Source organism: Delphinapterus leucas, chromosome 17 (genome assembly GCF_059928025.1).
Source record: "Delphinapterus leucas isolate spDelLeu-1000000601 "Yukka" chromosome 17, BTC_Dleu_Yukka2, whole genome shotgun sequence".
Lineage (NCBI taxonomy): Eukaryota > Metazoa > Chordata > Mammalia > Artiodactyla > Monodontidae > Delphinapterus > Delphinapterus leucas.
Genome location: NC_143145.1, coordinates 42,297,104 through 42,319,361, shown reverse-complemented (window position 1 = coordinate 42,319,361; position 22,258 = coordinate 42,297,104). Strand labels below are relative to the sequence as shown.

The window sequence follows — 22,258 nt, the reverse complement described above, 5'->3', positions numbered from 1 at the left end:
CTAGATCTCACGTGGGCCGTCAGCTGTCTCGGAAAGGGGGCGGGGACGCTGGCGCCCAAGACACGAGGGCACATCCGCCGAGAGGACCTAGGTAGTAGGAAATCTCAGAAATGAAGTGGGAAAATTTAAAGCACCGAAAACAAACTTTGCCTAGATCACAGTTTGAACCTGTACCGTTCACTGCCTTTTACGAAGACAATGAGGCCTACTGATGAGGCTATTTCATTTGCTCGCTGAGAAACTCCCAGGGAACCGGGGAAACCAATCTGCGACCCAGCTTACCCGCAAGCCGTCTCCCAAGGCAACTGGGAGGAGGCGTGGTCTGAGGATAGGTCCCGCCCTCTTTCTCCAACTCAAATAACGATTGGCTTGGAGGCGCGGCGGTGGCGCCGGGAGGCGGATCCAGGATCCCCAGCTCTGGCTGGGCCGCGCAGCCATTTTGGACTGTGTGGGTTTCCGGGACGTTCCGAGTGCGTCCTAGGTCTTGGGGGTTCCGCAGATCACAGGCCCAGGGCCCGCGTCCGAGTGTCAGGTTGGAGCCGGGAAACGTCCCAGGGGGTAGCGGCGGCGGGGGCAGGATGAGCGCGGAGGCGGCGGACCGGGAGGCGGCCACCTCCAGCCGGCCCTGCACCCCGCCGCAGACCTGCTGGTTCGAGTTCCTGCTGGAGGAGTCGCTGTTGGAGAAACATCTGCGCAAGCCCTGCCCGGGTAAGCGCGGCGCCTGCAGCTCGAGCGGAGCGGGACCCCGGTCACCGGCGCTGCCCTCCCGTCTCTCATCATCCCGCGCCTTCTCGGCCACTAACCTGCGGCTCGGGAGGCGGGGACCGGAGCCGAGCTCTGGCTAGGCCCCCGGCTAAGTATTAAACACACCAGTGCGGGGGCACTGCTGTGGGAGGCCAAAGAAAGGCGCAAAACAAAGGAGCTTCCGCATCCACCCCCTTTTACTGTTCGGGGGTTTTAACGCCTGCGAGATGGCCTTGTGAGAGTATTTGGGTTGGGGAGGCTGGCTCGAACCCTCCTCTTGACAGAACCCCGCACAGTTTGGGGAGATGGGGAGAAATCAACGATTCGGGGGCTGATCCTGACACTAATTAGTTAACTATCTTAGGTTCCTATTTAACTTTTATTCCTCAACGAGGAGACTTTACCGACTCTTAATTATATATTTCAAAGTTAAGCTGTAAATCAAAATGACGAAATCTTTGAAAGCAGAAAAAAACTACAGTTGCAAGATGGTTATTGTATAATGATGATCATGATTAATATCCCAGTTAACGAGTACTCTCAGGGAAGGTGGAAAACCCCAGGCATTTCTGGAAAGAGGTACTGGCATGAAAAAGTAAGTTCCTTGAATGATATTTTGCTGATAAAGTTCGAATCCAGATGTGGCTTGTTCAGTCTAATAGACTGGCTTTAGTCTCCTGGTGGAGACTGCTGTGCGAGAAGTTAGTGTACTTGGGCAGTTTTACCACCTATGTTATATTATGTTCTTTTAATTAATTGATTCTGACTAACGTTTGTTGAGTGTTTCTGCGTGCCAGTCACTGTGCTTAATGCTTCATATCTGTTATCTTATTTAATCAGTCTTCATAGTAATCCTGTGAGGTAGGTGGCATTATCCTCTATTTTGCATGACAAACAGGTGCAGAGGTAACTTTATGCAGGTCCCACTAATTAAGCGTTAAAACAGTGATTCTAAAGATGACATCTCTTTCCTCTAATTGACATTTGTTGTTTGCTGAACTGGAAATCTATAACCATTATGTTCTTCCCTGTAAAGTGCTTTCTTCTGCAGGAATCTGTTATCCTTTCTTCCTTACACCCTTCCTGATCTTTCCCTTTAATCCCCAGGCACACTTCTTATAAATCATAATCCTTAGTTATTCTAACTACACAACTGTTTGGATTTTTTTTCAACTTTCTTTTTAATTGAAGTATAGTTGATGTACAATGTTTCAGGTGTACAGCAAAGTGATTACGATATATATATATATATATTCCTTTTCAGATACTTTTCCATTATAGGTTATTATAAGATATTGAATATGGTTGGTTCCCTGTGCTATACAGTAGGTCCTTGTTTATTTTATATGTATCTGTCAATCCCAAATTCCTAATTTATCCCTCCCCCGCTTTCCCATTTGGTAACCATAAATTTGTTCTTTGTGAGTCTGTTTCTGTTTTGTAAATAAGTTCATTTGTATCACTTTTAGATTCCACATAAAATGATGTCATACGACATTTGTCTTTCTCTGTCTGACCTACTTTTCTTAGTATGATAATCTCTAGGTCCATCCATGTTGCTGCAGTGGCATAATTTCATTCTTTTTTATGGCTGAGTAATATTCCAATGTATATATGTACCACATCTTTATCCATTCATCTGTCAGCGGACACTTGGGTTGTTTCCATGTCTTGGCTATTGTGAATAGTGCTGCTGTGAACTTATGGGTGCATGTATCTTTTCAAATTAGAGTTTTCGTCTTTTCCAGATATATGCCTAGGAGTGGGATTGCTGGATCATATAGTAACTTTATTTTTAATTTTTTAAGGAACCTCCATACTGTTTTCCATAGCGGCTGCACCAGTTTACATTCCCGTCAATCATGTAGGAGGGTTCCCTTCTTTCCTCACCCTCTCCAGCATTTATTATTTGTAGACATTTTGGTGATGGCCATTCTGACTGGTGTGTGGTGATACCTCATTGTAGTGTTTTTTGTTTTTTTTTTAATTTTATTTTATTAATTAATTAATTTATTTTGGGCTGTGTTGGGTCTTCGTTTCTGTGCGAGGGCTTTCTCCAGTTGCGGCAAGCGGGGGCCACTCTTCATCGCGGTGCGAGGGCCTCTCACTATCACGGCCTCTCTTGTTGCGGAGCACAGGCTCCAGACGCGCAGGCTCAGTAGTTGTGGCTCAAAGGCCTAGTTGCTCCGCGGCATGTGGGATCTTCCTAGACCAGGGCTCGAACCCATGTCCCCTGCATTAGCAGGCAGATTCTCAACCACTGCGCCACCAGGGAAGCCCCTTCATTGTAGTTTTGATTTGCATTTCTCTAATAGCGATATGGAGCATCTTTTCACATGCCTGTTGGCCTGTTTGGATTCCTTTGTGGTCAAAAACTAATACAGTGAATCCTTTGGATCTTCATAATTAGAACTTAAGTTCAAGAATTATTTTCTTTTAAATCCTAGATCCTGCACCAGTTCAACTTATAGTCCAGTTTTTGGAACAGGCTTCTAAACCTTTAGTTAATGAACAGAACCAAGTTCAACCTCCACCTGATAACAAGAGAAATCGTATTTTAAAGCTTCTTGCTCTTAAAGTTGCTGCACATTTGAAGTGGGACTTAGACATATTAGAGAAAAGGTATACAAGATTTAAATGAATTTATTTTTAGTACTGTTAGATATCTTGGTTTATTTCAATATGTGTTCTTATAATATTGGCCCTTAAAATGAAAATTATTTTTCTCTGCATTCTTGGTAAAATATGCAAGTAGTTTTCAAAAGGTGTAAGAAAATATTCGACTATTAGATGAATTTAAATAACCTTTTAAAGTATAAACTTGGTGTTATCAATAATGAGCCATTTTATTATTGTTCTTTTTTTTGATGTGCTAAGTAGGAAAGTCCACGCCTAAACAGTTTTAAATGTTCAGTTTACTTTTACATATCTGAAGAAAATGAATAAAAATTAATGATGCATGGTACATAATGTATGGATGATTCCTTATTGAATAATTCAGTTTATTTTACTGGGCATAAATCAATCACTATCTCCCAAACTATTAAGCTGTCTTATTAGAATCAGTGGTTATTTGTTTACAAATAAATAATTTCAAAGGCGTAGTTATAAAATGATTTGTTTTCCTCCCCTTCTCACAATTGAAAAAGAAATACCTTATAGAACATTTGGGAAAATTCAGAAAATAGGAAATAATAGAGGAGGGGAGAGAAGTATTTTTAACATTTTTGTGTGATTTATTTTTAAACAAAGTTGTGAACATATCTTATATACTGTTTTGATTTGTTTTATTTCATATAGCAGGATATCATGAACATTTTCCCATTTTGTTTTTTGGAGTTTATTCCATTGTATAGATAATTTATTAACTGTTCCTCCATTGACAGTTTTCTCTAGTTTTTCACTTTTTTTTTTTTTTTACCGGTACGCGGGCCTCTCACTGTTGTGGCCTCTCCCGTTGCGGAGCACAGGCTCAGCAGCCATGGCTCGTGCGCCCAGCCGCTCTGCGGCATGTGGGATCTTCCCGGACCGGGGCACGAACCTGTGTCCCCTGCATCGGTAGGCGGACTCTCAACCACTGTGCCACCAAGGAGGCCCTAGTTTTTCACTTTTATAAATGACAGAGCCTTAAATGTCTGTGTCCGTAAACTTTATCTGAATTTCGAGTTACAGCCTTAGTATAGATTGTTAAATTGCTTGGTCAAGTGGTATAAACATTTTTAAAGCACATTATGCATGTTACCAGATTGCATTCCAAGAGAGTTGTATTAGTTTATACTCACACTAGTAGTATTTAAACATTGTTTTTTCACCATATCTTCTATAGCATTAAAATTAGAATTAAAAAAAAGTTTTATTCTTTAATCTAAGGGGAAACATCCATTAATAGATTTGAAGCATACCAACAGGTAGCAATGTGTACAAAAAAGTACGATGTATGTGTTACACTTGGAAAATTGAGCATTGATTCGCTATTTGATGGTAAGCAATTAAAATTTTTTTAGATGTGAAATTTATACTGTCATTATGTTAGGAGGTAATTTTTTTGAGATATATTCTGAAATACTTGTGGAAAAAATGATTTAATATTGGGAATTTGCTTCACAATAATATGGGAAGGAGGGAAGTGGGTGGAGTGGAGATGAAACAAGATTGGCCATCAGTTGATAATTGTTGAAGCTGGATGATGGGCACATTGGGCTATATTATATTATTCTGTCTACTTTTGTATATGTTTAAATTGTTTTCATAATGAAAGCTTAAGAAATCTTTTTGAATTTGATAGGTATATTTTCATATAAGTTGTTGAAACAGGTTAATAAAATGGTCTGTAGATTTACTCCTTTAAAAGTATAATTATTTTGAGTGAAAATACTGAATTGTGTATTTTGTGGTTACACAGCTTATATATCTTTTGATTCTTCCTTTTTAAGTTTGTCTGTTCCAGTATTGAATATGTTACTAAATGAACTGCTGTGCATCAGTAAAGTTCCTCCCGGAACAAAGCACGTAGACATGGATCTGGCCACTTTACCTCCAACCACTGCCATGGCTATACTTCTCTACAATAGATGGTAAATGTTTTCATAAACCTGAAATGTGTTGGGCAGCCTCTCTTTAATTGCACTCTGACTTCCAGGGATATGCTTTTAAGTTACTTCTTCTACTCTAGGGATCTCTCAGAGGATCTTGGGAACAGTGAATCTGTTGGTGGAGAAAATTTATGACTGCATAGATGAAAAGAATTCTGATAAAGATGTGGATGACTTACAAAGTTTTTATTATATATCAATTAGAATTTCAGATAGTTTTTAAGTTTTCTAAGGAGCACTTGAAAAAATACTTGAAGTGATATTTACGGTGTGTTAAATTTTCGTTTTTTTGGTCTTTTTTACAGGGCAATTAGGACAATTGTTCAAAGTAGTTTTCCTGTCAAACAACCAAAACCTGGACCTCCTCAGTTAAGTGTGTAAGTTGGCCAATTTTTTTTTTCTTAGATTCCATATATATGTGTTACCATACGGTATTTGTCTTCCTCTTTCTGACTTACTTCACTCTGTATGACAGACTCTAGGTCCATCCACCTCACTACAAATAACTCTATTTCGTTTCTTTTTATGGCTGAGTAATATTCCATTGTATATATGTGCCACATCTTCTTTATCCCTTCATCTGATGATGGACACTTAGGTTGTTTCCATCTCCTGGCTATTGTAAATAGAGGTGCAATGAACATTTTGGTACACGACTCTTTGAATTATGGTTTTCTCAGGGTATATGCCCAGTAGTGGGATTGCTGGGTCATTTGGTAGTTCTATTTGTAGTTTTTTAAGGAAGCTCCATACTGTTCTCCATAGTGGCTGTACCAATTCACATTCCCACCAGCAGTGCAAGAGTGTTCCCTTTTCTCCACACCCTCTCCAGCATTTATTGTTTCTAGATTTTTTGATGATGGCCATTCTGACCAGTGTGAGATATCTCATTGTAGTTTTGATTTGCATTTCTCTAATGATTAATGATGTTGAGCATTCTTTCATGTGTTCATTGGCAATCAGTATATCTTCTTTGGAGAAATGTCTGTTTAGGTCTTCTGCCCATTTTTGGATTGGGTTGTTTGTTTTTTTGTTGTTGAGCTGCATGAGCTGCTTATAAATTTTGGAGATTAATCCTTTGTCAGTTGCTTCATTTGCAAATATTTTCACCCATTCTGAGGGTTGTCTTTTTGTCTTGTGTATGGCTTCCTTTGCTGTGCAAAAGCTTTGAAGCTTTCATTAGGTCCTATTTCTTTATTTTTGTTTTTATTTCCATTTCTCTATGAGGTGGGTCAAAAAGGATCTTGCTGTGATTTATGTCATAGAGTGTTCTGCCTATGTTTTCCTCTAAGAGTTTGATAGTTTCTGGCCTTACCATTTAGGTCTTTAATCCATTTTGAGCTTATTTTTGTGTATGGTGTTAGGGAGTGTTCTAATCTCATTCTTTTACATGTAGCTGTCCAGTCTTCCCAGCACCACTTATTGAAGAGGCTGTCCTTTCTCCACTGTACATTCCTGCCTCCTTTATCAAAGATAAGGTGACCATATGTGCGTGGGTTTATCTCTGGGCTTTCTGTCCTGTTCCATTGGTCTATCTTTCTGCTTTTGTGCCAGTACCATACTGTCTTGATTACTGTAGCTTTGTAGTATAGTCTGAAGTCAGGGAGCCTGATTCCTCCAGCTCCGTTTTTCGTTCTCAAGATTGCTTTGGCTATTCGGAGTCTTTTGTGTTTCCATACAAACTGTGAAATTTTTTGTTCTAGTTCTGTGAAAAATGCCAGTGGTAGTTTCATAGGGATTGCATTGAATCTGTAGATTGCTTTGGGTAGTATAGTCATTTTCACAATGTTGATTCTTCCAATCCAAGAACATGGTATATCTCTCCATCTATTTGTATTATCTTTACTTTCTTTCGTCAGTGTATTATAATTTTCTGCATACAGGTCTTTTGTCTCCTTAGGTAGGTTTATTCCTAGATATTTTATTCTTTTTGTTGCAGTGGTAAATGGGAGTGTTTTCTTGATTTCACTTTCAGATTTTTCATCATTAGTGTATAGGAATGCCAGAGATTTCTGGGCATTAATTTTGTATCCTGCTGCTTCACCAAATTCATTGATTAGCTCTAGTAGTTTTCTGGTAGCATCTTTAGGATTCTCTGTGTATAGTATCATGTCATCTGCAAACAGTGACAGCTTTACTTCTTCCTTTCCGATTTGGATTCCTTTTATTTCCTTTTCTTCTCTGATTGCTGTGGCTAAATCTTCCAAAACTGTGTTGAATAAGAGTGGTGAGAGTGGGCAACCTTGTCTTGTTACTGATCTTAGTGGAAAAGCTTTCAGTTTTTCACCATTGAGGATGGTGTTGGCTGTGGGTTTGTCATATATGGCCTTTATTATGTTGAGGAAAGTTCCCTCTATGCCTACTTTCTAAAGGGTTTTTATCATAAATGGGTGTTGAATTATGTTGAAAGCTTTCTCTGCATCTGTTGAGATGATCATATGGTTTTTCTCTTTCAATTTGTTAATATGGTGTATCACGTTGATTGATTGGTGTATATTGAAGAATCCTTGCATTCCCGGAATAAACCCCACTTGATCATGGTGTATGACCCTTTTAATGTGCTGTTGGATTCTGTTTGCTAGTATTTTGTTGAGGATTTTTGCATCTATGTTCATCAGTGATACTGGCTTGTAATTTTCTTTCTTTGTGGCATCCTTGTCTGGTTTTGGTATCAGGGTGATGGTGGCCTCGTAGAATGAGTTTGGGAGTGTTCCTCCCTCTGCTATGTTCTCGAAGAGTTTGAGAAGGGTAGGTGTTAGCTCTTCTCTAAATGTTTGATAGAATTCGCCTGTGAAGCCATCTGGTCCTGGGCTTTTGTTTGTTGGAAGATTTTTAATCACAGTTTCAATTTCAGTGCTTGTGATTGGTCTGTTCATATTTTCTATTTCTTCCTGATTCAGTCTCGGCAGGTTGTGCATTTCTAAGAATTTGTCCATTTCTTCCAGGTTGTCCATTTTATTGGTATAGAGTTGCTTGTAGTAATCTCTCATGATCTTTTGTATTTCTGCAGTGTCAGTTGTTACTTCTCCTTTTTCATTTCTAATTCTATTGATTTGAGTCTTCTCCCTCTTATTCTTGATGAGTCTGGCTAATGGTTTATCAGTTTTCTTTATCTTCTCAAAGAACCAGCTTTGTTTTATTGATCTTTGCTATCATTTCCTTCATTTCTTTTTCAGTTATTTCTGATCTGATTTTTATGATTTCTTTCCTTCTGCTAACTTTGGGTTTCTTTTGTTCTTCTTTCTCTAATTGCTTTAGGTGCAAGGTTAGGTTGTTTATTCGAGATGTTTCCTGTTTCTTAAGGTGGGATTGTATTGCTATAAACTTCCCTCTTAGAACTGCTTTTGCTGCATCCCATAGGTTTTGGGTTGTCATGTCTCCATTGTCATTTGTTTCTAGGTATTTTTTGATTTCCTCTTTGATTTCTTCAGTGATCACTTCTTTATTAAATAGTGTATTGTTTAGCCTCCATGTGTTTGTAGTTTTTACAGATCTTTTCCTGTAACTGATATGTAGTCTCATAGGGTTGTGGTCGGTAAAGATACTTGATACAATTTCAATTTTCTTAAATTTACCAAGGCTTGCTTTGTGACCCAAGATATGATTTATCCTGGAGAATGTTCCATGAGCACTTGAGAAAAATGTGTATTCTGTTGTTTTTGGATGGAATGTCCTATAAATATCAATTAAGTCCATCTTGTTTAATGTATCATTTAAAGCTTGTGTTTCCTTATTTATTTTCATTTTCTGTCCATTGGTGAACGTGGGGTGTTAAAGTCCCCTACGATGAATGTGTTACTGTCGATTTCCCCTTTTATGGCTGTTAGTATTTGCCTTATGTATTGAGGTGCTCCTATGTTGGGTGCATAAATATTTACAATTGTTATATCTTCCTCTTGGATCGATCCCTTGATCATTATGTAGTGTCCCTCTTTGTCTTTTCTAACAATCTTTATTTTAAAGTCTATTTTGTCTGATATGAGAATTTCCACTCCAGCTTTCTTTTGGTTTCCATTTGCATGGAATATCTTTTTCCATCGCCTTACTTTCGGTCTGTATGTGTCTCTAGGTCTGAAGTGGGTCTCTTGTCGACAGCATATATATGGGTCTTGTTTTTGTATCCATTCAGCCAGTCTGTGTCTTTTGGTGGGAGCATTTAATCCATTTACATTTAAAGTAATTATCGATATGTATGTTCCTATTCCCATTTTCTTAATTGTTTTGGGTTTGTTATTGTAGGTCTTTTCCTTCTCTTGTGTTTCTTGCCTAGAGAAGTTCCTTTAGCATTTGTTGTAAAGCTGGTTTGGTGGTGCTGAACTCTCTCAGCTTTTGCTTGTCTGTAAAGGTTTTAATTTTTCCATCAAATCTGAATGAGATCCTTGCTGGGTAGAGTAATCTTGGTTGTAGGCTTTTCTCCTTCATCACTTTAAATGTGTCCTGCCAGTCCCTCCTGGCTTGCAGAGTTTCTGCTGAAAGATCAGCTGTTAACCTTATGGGGATTCCCTTGTGTGTTATTTGTTGTTTTTCCCTTGCTACTTTTAATATGTTTTCTTTGTATTTAATTTTTGACAGTTTGATTAATATGTGTCTTGGCGTGTTTCTCCTTGGATTTATCCTTTATGGGACTCTCTGTTCTTCCTGGACTTGATTAACTATTTCCTTTCCCATATTAGGGAAATTTTCAACTATAACCTCTTCAAATATTTTCTCAGTCCCTTTCTTTTTCTCTTCTGCTGGAACCCCTATAATTCGAATGTTGGTGCGTTTAATATTGTCCCAGAGGTCTCTGAGACTGTCCTCAGTTCTTTTCATTCTTTTTTCTTTATTCTGCTCTGCAGTAGTTATTTCCACTATTTTATCTTCCAGGTCACTTATCCGTTCTTCTGCCTCAGTTATTCTGCTATTGATCCCATCTAGAGTATTTTTAATTTCATTTATTGTGTTGTTCATCACTGCTTGTTTCCTCTTTAGTTCTTCTAGGTCCTTGTTAAATGTTTCTTGCATTTTCTCTATTTCCAAGATTTTGGATCATCTTTACTATCATTATTCTGAATTCTTTTTTAGGTAGACTGCGTGTTTCCTCTTCATTTGTTAGGTCTGGTGGGTTTTTATCTTGCTCCTTCATCTGCTGTGTGTTTTTCTGTCTTCTCATTTTGCTTATCTTACTGTGTTTGGGGTCTCCTTTATGCAGGCTGCAGGTTCCTAGCTCTCATTGTTTTTGGTGTCTCTCCCCAGTGGCTAAAGTTGGTTCAGTGGGTTGTGTAGGCTTCGTGGTGGAGGGGACTAGTGCCTGTGTTCTGGTGGATGAGGCTGGATCTTGTCTTTCTGGTGGTGTGTTTTGGGGTGTCTGTGGACTTATGATTTTAGGCAGCCTCTCTGCTAATGGGTGGGGTTGTGTTCCTGTTTTGCTAATTGTTTGGCATAGGGTGTCCAGCACTGTAGCTTGCTGGTTTTTTGAGTTAAGCTGGGTTCTGGTGTTGAGATGGAGATCTCTGGGAGATTTTCGCCATTTGATATTACATGGAGCTGGGAGGTCTCTTGTGGACCAGTGTCCTGAAGTTGGCTCTCCCACCTCAGAGGCACAGCACTGACTCCTGGCTGCAGCACCAAGAGCCTTTCATCCACATGGCTCAGAATAAAAGGGAGAAAAAGTAGAAAGGAAGGAAGAAAGAAAGAAAGAGAATAAAATAAGATAAAATGAAGTAAGATAAAGTAATTAAAATAAAAAATAATTATTAAGAAAAAAATAAAAAAAAAAACCAGAAAGGACGGATAGAACCCTAGGACAAATGGTGAAAGCAAAGCTATACAGACAAAATCTCACACAGAAGCATACACATACACACTCACAAAAAGAGGAAAACGGGAAAAAATCATAAATCTTGCTCTCGAAGTCCACCTCCTCAATTTGGGATGATTCGTTGTGTGTTCATGTATTCCACAGATGCAGGGTACATCAAGTTGATTGTGGAGCTTTAATCCGCTGCTTCTGAGGCTGCTGGGAGAGATTTCCCTTTCTCTTCTTTGTTCACACAGCTCCCGGGGCTCAGCTTTGGATTTGGCCCCGCCTCTGCGTGTAGGTCACCGGAGGGCGTCTGTTCCTTGCTCAGAGAGGACGGGGTTAAAGGAGCAGCTGACTCGGGGGCTCTGGCTCACTCAGGCTGGGGGGAGGGAGGGGTGCGGATGCGGGGTGAGCCTGCGGTGGCAGAGGCCGGCGGGACGTTGCACCAGCCTGAGGCGTGCCGTGTGTTCTCCCGGGGAAGTTGTCCCTGGATCATGGGACCCTGGCGGTGGCGGGCTGCACAGGCTCCCAGGGGGGGAGGTGTGGATAGTGACCTGTGCTCGCACACAGGCTTCTTGGTGGCGGCAGCAGCAGCGTTAGCGTCTCATGCCCGTCTCTGGGGTCTGCGCTGTTAGCCGCGGCTTGCGCCCGTTTCTGGAGTTCCTTAAAGCAGTGCTCTTAATCCCCTCTCCTCGTGCACCAGGAAACAAAGAGGCAAGAAAAAGTCTCTTGCCTCTTCGGCAGCTGCAGACTTTTCCCTGGACTCCCTCCCAGCTAGCCGTGGTGCACTAACCCCTTCAGGCTGTGTTTAAGCCGCCAACCCCAGTCCTCTCCCTGCGCTCGGACCAAAGCCCGAGCCTCAGCTCCCAGCCCCGCCCGCCCTGGTGGGTGAGCAGACAAGCCTCTCGGGCTGGTGAGTGCTGGTCGGCACCGATCCTCTGTGCGGGAATCTCCCCGCTTTGCTCTCCGCACCCCTGTTGCTGTGCTCTCCTCCATGGCCCCGAAGCTTCCCCCCTCCGCCACCCGCAGTCTCTGCCCGCGAAGGGGCTTCCTAGTGTGTGGAAACCTTTCCTCCTTCACAGCTCTCTCCCACTGGTGCAGGTCCCATCCCTATTCTTTTGTCTCTGTTTTTCCTTTTTTCTTTTGCCCTGCCCAGGTATGTGGGGAGTTTCTTGCCTTTTGGGAGGTCTGAGGTCTTCTGCCAGTGTTCAGTAGGTGTTGTGTACGAGTTGTTCCACGTGTAGATGTATTTCTGATGTATCTGTGGGGAGGAAGGTGATCTCTGGGTCTTACTCCTCTGCCATCTTTCCCCTCTCTCCCAAGCACAGTTTAAATGCCTAAGAAATATCTGATAAGTAAATGAATAAGTGGAAGAAATCATTATTTCTAGGCAACATTATTTTGTAATGCTACCTACAAATGTCATCTAAAAATATCATTAGTAGAGGGACCCTGGTGGCGCAGTGGTTAAGAATCCGCCTGCCAGTGCTGGGGACGTGGGTTTGAGCTCTGGTCCAGGAAGATCCCACATGTCGTGGAGCAGCTAAACCCGTGCGCCACTACTGAGCCTGAGCCTGAGCAGCTACTGAGGCTGCGCTCTAGAGTCTGCAAGCCACAACTAGTGAAGTCCGTGGGCCTAGAAGCCTGTGCTCCGCAACAAGAGAAGCCACCGCAATGAAAAGCCCACACGCAGCAACGAAGACCCAGTGCAGCCAAAAATAAAAATAAAGTATATATATATCATTATTAGAAAATCATTTTCTGGGTAATGTTTTGATGCTTAGCGTTTGTGTTACATTTTTGTTTGTTTGCATGTCTGTATAACCATGCAGACGCTTATCTTTTGTTACTTTTTAAACACCAAAAAACTGTTTGAGGAAATGAATAAATGAAGAAGTAAAAAAAAAAAAACAAAATTGAGAGTTTTTTTTAATACAAAGCAAATGAGAAAATAATGGTAAAGGAGCATCAGCATTGAGTTTTTGTTTGTTTTTTAAGCATGAAAAGAAGTAGCATTAAAAACATTTTTATTTAAATTCAACCTCACTTTCAAGAATTATCTTTAAGTTTTGAATTTTCAGTCTTTCAAGTAATGTTTGATACTCTTCAATCATTTCTCTTTTAGTATGAATCAGATGCAACAGGAGAAAGAGCTAACAGAAAATATTTTGAAAGTGGTGAGTACTGGCATGAGTTACACTCTAACCTTTCTGGGACATATTTAGAGCATGTGTAGGTGCTTCTTCTAATCTTAGGGATATAAGAGTTGGCAAGGTCTAGATGCAGTGGCATTTACATTTTTACTTTTTAGAACATAGTTTGGTAATATTCTAAATAGTACATTAAAAAAAAAATTAATTAATTTTGGCTGTGCTGGGTCTTTGTTGCTGTGCCCGGGCTTTCTCTAGTTGCGGTGAGCAGCGGCTTCTCTTCATTGTGGTGTGCGGGCTTCTTATTGTGGTGGCTTCTCTTTGTTGCAGAGCACGGGCTCTAGGCGCACGGGCTTCAGTAGTGGTGGCTCGTGGGCTCTAGGGTGCAGGCTCAGTAGTTGTGGCGCATGGGCTTAGTTGCTCTGCGGCATGTGGGATCTTCCTGGACCAGGGCTCAAACCCGTGTCCCCTGCATTGGCAGGCGGATTCTAACCACTGCGCCACTGGGGAAGGCCCCTGTGTGCAGGATCTTTTAGTTGTGGCATGCAGGATCTTTAGTTGCAGCATGCAAACTCTTAGTTGCGGCATGTGGGATGTAGTTCCCTGACCAGGGATCGAACCCAGGCCCCCTGCACTGGGAGCGTGGAGTCTTAGCCACTGGACCACCAGGGAAGTCCCTCTTTTTTTTTTTTAAGGTAATTTTAACAAATATAATTGCACTCCTGCTATGTTAGAAACATTTTAAAAATAGATTAATACACTAAGCTACTAAGTATCCTGTAAATATTTTTTGGTTAATATAGTCCAGTGCTGCCATTTTTGTATTTTAATAATTTGTTTATTGAACTTTTGTAGCTAAAAGAACAAGCTTCTGATTCTATCTTGGTACTAGAGGCAGCCCTTAAATTAAACAAGGATCTTTATGTCCACACGATGAGAACGCTAGATTTATTGGCCATGGAGCCAGGCGTGGTAAATGGAGAGACTGAGAGTTCCACTGTTGGACTGAAAATCAAAACCGAGGAGATGCAGTGCCAGGTATTTATTTCAGTATTTAATCAATGCATGGCAAATTTTTGGAAAATCTTATTTTTAATTAGAATTTATTTCTGCCCTTGTCCCTTTGATTTTGACTTCAGATGCTATTAAGACTTTGCATTGCATTTAATTTGTGAATTTTATAAGACCTCACTTGAAATTTTTCTAAAAGAAATGCAAGGAAAATTTCATTTGATCTTTTGTCTCTGAACTGGTTTCCCAGTTGTATTTAGGAGACTGACGATGCATGAGTATGTAACTAATTTACAGTTCATTCATATTATTAGAAATCTAATCATACCAAAAAAACAAAACAAAACTAATATTGTACTAGACTTTGAAAAATGTGGGCTACTAGAGAAACACCTAGTTTTTCAAAGATCTTAAGGTTGCCTGCTTTCTGTAACTCTGCTGTAGTTCCTTTGTTGCTTTCAGTTGTTGTTTGTTGTTAGATATTTTTTGTATTGATGTCTTCTTTTTCCCTGCTGGATTGTAAACTCTTTGAGGTCTCTTTTTTTAAATACATTTGCCTCTTTCTCACTTTCCAGCACAGAATCTTGAGTATAATAAAAATTTTAAAATATTTGATGATTGCCTAGAGAGGGCCGCTAGCCTTTTACATTCTGTGTTCTTTTTACATTTTATGTTCATTGTGTGAGTTGGCATGACTTCTTTAATCACTATTTCCCAATCCTGAAATGGCAGAAGTAGCTCTGACTTTAAAGGGTTTGGAGGTACCTTTTCAGATTAGCTGGTTCTGGAGGTGAAAATAATCCCTTTTCAAGACTTGTTAAGACGGAGTCTTGTACAGTAGGAGGAGGAGTCAAGAGGCATTGATAGTTGGCAACCACTTTAAATGGTCAATTAAACTTCCATGGAGGAGGTTTCTGGTACTGTCATATCTTATACTCACTGAGTCTGTTTAAAAGTCTTGGTAACATGTCTGATTTTCACAATGTAGTGGATGATATAACCTAAAAAAACAGAACTCTTACATCAATGTGCTAGGTAAACCCTATCAAATATTCTTTTAATTACATAGCTGAGCCATAATTTCTGTTTTTTGAATAGCAAATTAGTACTAATACTCATTTCCTGGCATGTTAATGTTTAAAGTGCATTTGCAGTCTTTATGTTACTAAAATTTACCTGACTCAAAAGAAAAATCTTAAATTTTTCCTTAGTTAAACCATAAGTATTACTGTCCTTCAGGGCAGCTTCATTATCAGATTTGGTTTTTTTTTTGTTTTGTTTTCATCTATTGACCACATCTTAACTGTAGAATTTAAACTCGTTTTAATGGCTAGTCAGTATAATTATACTTGAAAGTATCTTTTTGGTATGTTGTACTCTGCCTGGAAAGGGAAATTATATGTAACTGTAATATGTATGCATATGTATGTGTGTTTATGTGTGTTTAAATCTTTCTCTATTATGTATACACACACATACTATTTTTAAAAATTGCTTTAGCACTCTTTTACCCTAGATGGAAGGAAGTGCTCTAGAATGAAAATCAGCCCAACATTAAATGTGGATTAAATAGTGCAAAGCAGTATTCTAGAGGCTGAGAAGAATTAATCTTGATTTGTTGAACAGGGCAGAATAGTATCTGTAATGCATATCAGTAAAGAGTAGATCAGTCATGAACACCAGAGACTATTACAGCTTAGGAGTTCAGAGGGGGAATGAGTATCTGTTGGCTAAGGTTGGTTTGGTGTAAATGGAAATACGGGGTGTGGAATGAAGTTCATTTGTAGATCTGATGTGAATGGGGAATTGAGAAAACTGGTGTGATTGAAATAGAGGAGAATAGAGAGGTTTGAAGAGAGAAATTAGTCCAGATTCTGAGACCCTTGAATATCAGGCCTTGAGGTTTGAACTTTCTCTTACCTGGGGGAATAATTTGAAGGCTTTTTAAGAAAGTCATATTGAGAAGACCGATCAGCCAGCCTTCTGTAGAGTAAATTTGAGGTAGAGTATTAGGAACCTAGAGATCTGGCTTCAAGTCTGGGCTCTGCCAGTGTTTGGTTATATGCTCTTAAGCAGAGATGTTACTTTCTGGGCCTTAGTGTTCTTGTTCATAAAATGGCCAAGTTGAACTCAGTCTTTGAGTTCTGCATTTAGTAAATCTAGATATCAATTTATGAACGTTCTTGGAAAAATATACAGGTTCTACTAGAAAAAGACAATTGGAAATGCACTATCGTTTTATAGTCATTAATTCAAACTTCTCAATATTTTATTCTGGCCAGTTCTGTGATAGTAGACATTTGCCCCTTCTGTCCCTTTTGGAGAGACACCCTGGTGGCTGTCCCCCTATTCTATGTTAGAAGAACCCCGTACCTTCTGAGACTTGATGGGAGGCAGAGCCTGTTTCCTATAATAAAACTGAAAACTCCAGACACTAGCATTCTCTAGCCCTTATCCTGCTCCAGGGCAAGTGTGTCACATAGGTGTGACAGACAGATACATTTAGTTTAGACTGAATTAGGAGCTAGCTAATAAGTCAGTGAAGTGGAGAGGGTAGATAATCCGTTGTGATGGTGGGCCAAGAGCAACAGTGACAGTAAAATCTAGTTTCCAGGGGCAGCCCTGGCAGAAGTGGAGCTGCTGCTCTCAGTGTCTATTGCTGGTGGCTGCAGGTGACATGATCTGTGGAGTCTAGTGTTGAGGGGGGCTGCAGTGGTGTTTCACTGCATCAGTTTTGGCTCTTGTTCTGGCTGCTTGCTTCCCTTCCCCTGTTTGTTTTCCAAGCCTGATTCTTTGGCTTTCCCAATAACTCTGTAGGCCACCTGACATCCTGAGGGTAAATCTGTTTTCTGCTTAATTCAGTCAGAGTTGACTTCTGTTGCTCGTGACTAAGAACATTGATTGTTTCACTGCTCATTGAAATGGTTTTTTCTTTTTTGCTGTATGTGTACCTGTGTTTTGCCTTTGAGTTTTGCCAGCTCTTAAGTTCATGAAAAATTACTGAGCAAATTGGTATTCATTACCATTTTAGGTGTGTTATGATTTGGGTGCAGCATACTTCCAGCAAGGCTCTACAAATCCAGCTGTCTATGAAAATGCCAGAGAAAAATTTTTTAGAACCAAAGAACTAATTGCAGAGGTAAATACAGTCATAACAGGCATATGATTTTCAGTCCTTTAAAACATCTATATGTTTTTTGGCTTTAATTTTTCTGATGATAAAAAAACCCAGTAAGTGTTCATTGTAAATTTGGTAGTTCAAAAAAGTAGTGAAAACATCAAAAAAAATCTGTAATACCCCTTTTGTGGTTTTAGCTTATTTTTTTCCAGTTTTTATTCTTTATGTTTTTATACAGTTAAGCTCATGCTGTAATATACTATTTTGTATCTTGCTTAAATATTTGAATAGATATTTAAAATGCATTCTATTATATAGTTGTGCTGTGATTTCATTTTCCTAATGTTTGGGCATTTGGATTGTTTACTGTTTTTATTTATTATAAAGTTGCAAAATTTATATCTCCAAGCATAAATTTTTGTTTGGACTTTAGATACTTTCAAGTTAAATTCCTGCAAGTAGAATTACCATGTCAATGGTCATTATTTTTTTAAAGGATGTAATATGTAAAGCCAAATTGTTTGCTAGGTACATTTCTCCGAAGGCACTCCCATCAGCAGTGAATTTTTTTAAATTGCTAATTTGATGTGATCTAGAATATCTTTAAAAAATTTGCATTTCCTTGGTTCCTAGTAGGGTAAACATTTTCATGTGTTTGTTGTTTGCATTTTTCTTTTTGTGATTCAGAAAACTTAATTTTAAAGTATATAACTAGGTTTTTGTATGCCTGGTGCCCAGAAAAATTCCCACTTCAATCTTTCCTTTCTTCACCAGAGACATTGATTAAATGTACTAGAGATTTACTTTATTGGGAATCCCCATTTTACTTTGCCTGGGGCACTCATCAGATTTCTAATTTTATGGCATTTCAGGTATAGTAGTTTAAAACTTTAATTTTTTAAAAAAGTGTGTCTTTTAAAAATTTTTTTCTGTTTTGGTGGAAGCATTTCTGTTTATTCCACTTGAGTGAAGATTGAGTTTTCTTTGCTGCCCCCTTTAAATCTCTGCAAGTATATGTATTTTAAAATATTTTAAGCTTGTTTTTAACAGTGTTCACTCTTTGTTAGTATCTTAATTTTCATACTTACATAGAGTAATAATAATGTCTACCTTTATGTTGGCCTGAAAACTCTAAACCAGGAATCAGCAAACTTTTTTGTAAAGGGCTAAATAATAGATATTTTAGGCTTTGTGGGCCATATACAGTTTCTGTGGTATAGTCTAATTTGTTGTTATGGTTTTTTCCCCCCCCTTTACAACCCTAAGAATTGTTCTTAGGTCAAGAAATCTATAAAAACGAGCCATGGGCTGGATTTGGCCTGTGAGCAATGTTTTGCTGACCCCTGCTCTAAACCTTTTAATTTTTTATGGTTCCTCCAGCCCTGAATTTTCCATTAGCATTTTCTTGTACTGTTAAAATGTACTAAATGGGTGCTAGACTATTGTTTCTATTACACTGATGAATAATGATATATACCTCTTACTTTACAGATAGGTTCATTATCTCTTCATTGTACCATAGATGAGAAGCGGTTAGCTGGCTACTGTCAAGCGTGTGGTGTTCTTGTACCTTCTTCTGATAGTGCATCTCAGCAATTGACTCCATATAGTCAAGTCCATATTTGTTTGAGATCTGGCAACTATCAGGTAAGATGTGTGATGGGATACAATAGTGTAATTGAAAAGCACTGGAATCCAGACAGCTGAGTTCATATCCTGACACACCATTTACAGTTGTGCCATTTAGGGCAAGCCAGACTGTCAGATTGGCCTATAAAATAGTTTTAATAATTAAGCTTCTTATGAGAATCAAATGAGAAGTTATAGTTTATAAACTCTAAGGCAAAGCACTGGACAGATGTTGACTCATTGATATTCTCCTTTCTTGAAGGTATAGAATTTGCCCATTTTAAGTGCATTCTGTAAGAAACTCTGTAGGTAGAACTTTTAAAATTACAGGTAGAGGACTTTTAGTTTTATGGAGCCTAAAGTCTTGTGTCTGATCTGAAAGTATGGCCTTGTAACCCTGCCTTATTAGCCACTGCAAACATTAAGACTGAAGGAGAAAGTGAGCAGAGTGGTTTTGGTAGGTTTGGGTAGTGTATTACATAGCCCATTTGGCCAGGGAGTCTGGTCATCGTCTCAGCTTTAATCATGAAAAGGGCTTAAATTAGTCTGTTGAGATTTTTATTGCACCCTCTGTGTATATATCTTTAGTTTTGTAATGAAAATCACTGGGAATTAGAATTTGTGCTTTTAAAATCTTTTTTGGAAAGCCTTCATTCTAGGAGGTGAACAGTGCCTTCATGTTATTTAATTCAAAACAGAAATTATGAAATGACAAAGCTATAGCATACCTTTAGTTTTGTGTCTCCAAACGGACTTTTAGCCTAGGTTTTTAGTTCAGTCTTCTCAACTAGAGTTTATTTTTTTTCAGAGAAAATAGAAGAGAGGGGATACCGTACTTCCTCTCCCTCCCTCTGGCCTCTTTTTTGCAAATGCTGCTTTGCCCTAGGGAAGAAAATTAAACTTTCTTGAAGATAGATTTCAGATACAGATGAAGTTATTAAACACTAGAGATCTTTCAGTTACGTATTCCTAGTACAGGCTTGTGGAGGGTGGGGATCAATTATGATAAGATATGGAATCTTTAAAACGGTCCCTGGAATGGTAAGACTTGTGCAAAGAAGACCTTGGAAATATTAGTCATAAATAGGCACATATTACTGTGAATACAATAAAGTGCCAAAATGTGTCACTCAGAAAGTAGTGTAACGGGTAGCTAGGAAAGGGGAAAGAGCAATTTTGTTGCACCTCTGAAATTTATCACTTCAGTTATGTATGCAGGAGTATCTTAGAAATCATGTTTACCTTTTTTTGTTTTTTTGGAATAAGATTCTGTTTGTATTAACTATATATTTCTGTTTTGTGCTGATGAAGTAGTTATTGAACAGTTGGAACAAATATGTCTTCTCACATTTAGGAAGTGGCTTACTTTCCCCTGTGTAGCCTGTGTTTTGCTATGGAGGTGAAACAGTGGTTGCTTTATAGTTTTGAAGCCATTTTTGTCAGTGCTTTTGTGGTAGAGCTGAGTAGCTTTAGCTGTTTCAAGAAATCCCCACACTATCGAGATAAAGAGTTGATAAAGAACAGAAAAAGACTCTAATAATGTGGGTGTTTCTGTAATTCACTAAATAATATATTTTAAACCATTTAAATTGATTAGAATAGTTTCTTAACATGTTATATTTAGATAAATTATTTTTAATTAATTATTTCAGTGTTTTAAAAAGTTTGTTATATGAACCCCTCCCCTTTTTTTTGGCTGCACTGCGCGGCCTGTGGGATTTTAGTCCCCCTGCAGTGGAAGCCCAAAGTCTTAACCGCTGGACCGCCAGGGAAGTCCCTGAACCCATATTTAAAGTGGATGAGAAGAATTTAAAAACTTTCTCTCTAATAACATAGCTGAATTACTTCTTATTCATTGATTCTTCTCTCACCTCTCACTTTTGATCTTCAATTTTGAAAAAGGGTGAGGGGGTGCTATTTGTATCTGTAACGTAATTTTAAAATTTTAGAAAGAGAAGATTTTCCTAGCAAGATTTTTTTTTTCCTAGCAAGATGTTTTAATGATTTTCTTCACTGTGTAATTTCTATTATAGAAAGACTTTTAAAATTTTATTAAAAAAATTTTTTTTTGGAAAGATTCTTTCATGATTTTTGAAATGGATGCAATTTTGTGTGTGTGTTCTAGGAGGTAACAAAGATTTTCGCTGAAGACAATTTAACCTTCAGTTTACCTGTGCAGTTCCGGCAGTCAGTCCTAAGAGAGCTCTTTCAGAAAGCTCAACAGGGGTAAGGAAGTGAATTACTTTTTGATTTTTGAATAAAAGGGTAAGTGCATTTCAGATTTATCAAAAATATCCCTCCAAACTACCTGTATGTCTGACACAATACTTTCACTTTTTTTTAGTATATGGGAAGTTACCATGGCCAGAGGAGCCACTTTAATGTTCATCTAATCCATTTTAAAAGTGCTTGGGGAAAAAAATTTACATAGCAGAATTTGATTCTGTTACCTAATCTGTATAGCTAAATTGTCCCTTGACAAATTCAAGACCTTCCCATGACTTTGGTATTTACTAACGTGCCGGAATATCGTAAGATCTTACCTCTCAAGAATAAATGGCTTATTCTTGTGATTTTAGTTTTGCAATATATTCCTTTTTATTAAAAAAAATTAGTGTATCTGCTTTTGTATTCTACAGAAATGAAGCTCTAGATGAAATCTGTTTTAAAGTCTGTGCCTGTAACACAGTCCGTGATATATTGGAAGGTAGAGCGATTGGTGTTCAATTTAACCAGCTATTTCTTAGACCTAATAAAGAGAAAATAGACTTTCTTCTTGAGGTAAGACGTTTTTTCCCCTTTTGATTTATAATTTTGCTTTAAGTTTGCCAATGATCTCTTAGCTACCAAGTCCAGTGCCCTCTTTTCTGTCTTCGTCTGACTTGCCTCTCTGGCTGATAGTTGTTACTACTGATAGACCACGATCTCCAACCCTGTTCTCCTCCATCACTGGGTTCTCCATAGTCCTCCATTGACTTCTCTTTTGCTCTCCCTTTAATGTTTATTTACAAACGTTTTGTCCTTGGCTCACTCAGCTTCTCATATCACTTTTTATTCTCATTCAAAACCTCAATCACCTGCTCACTAAAAACCCTTGGATCATACTTCTTGCCTCTCATGTGAGCTCCAGAATCTGTGTTTCTGCTGGATCTTTCTCTTTCTTTAATAGTCTTAATGTAATAAACCTTGAGAGGAGTACATAGAGTACAATTAGTACCATTTAGTTCTAAAC

The 22,258-nt window shown here is 38.8% G+C and overlaps 1 protein-coding gene across 6 annotated transcripts in view; it reads left to right on the top strand.

The window, feature by feature from the left end:
• Positions 1 to 436: 436 nt before the first annotated feature.
• INTS8 (integrator complex subunit 8) overlaps positions 437 to 22,258 on the top strand; it is a 65,139-nt gene continuing 43,317 nt past the window's right edge. The window contains exons 1-10 of one of the 6 annotated variants that reach the window (XM_022584770.3): positions 437 to 708; positions 3,192 to 3,366; positions 5,178 to 5,318; positions 5,642 to 5,713; positions 13,244 to 13,295; positions 14,124 to 14,306; positions 17,311 to 17,418; positions 18,889 to 19,044; positions 21,152 to 21,252; positions 21,666 to 21,807. In XM_022584770.3, coding sequence (XP_022440478.1) covers positions 579 to 708; positions 3,192 to 3,366; positions 5,178 to 5,318; positions 5,642 to 5,713; positions 13,244 to 13,295; positions 14,124 to 14,306; positions 17,311 to 17,418; positions 18,889 to 19,044; positions 21,152 to 21,252; positions 21,666 to 21,807 — 1,260 coding nt within the window. In that variant the 5' untranslated portion in view covers positions 437 to 578. The other 5 variants (XM_022584769.3, XM_089898901.1, XM_089898902.1 and 2 more) reach the window with 5 other exon arrangements.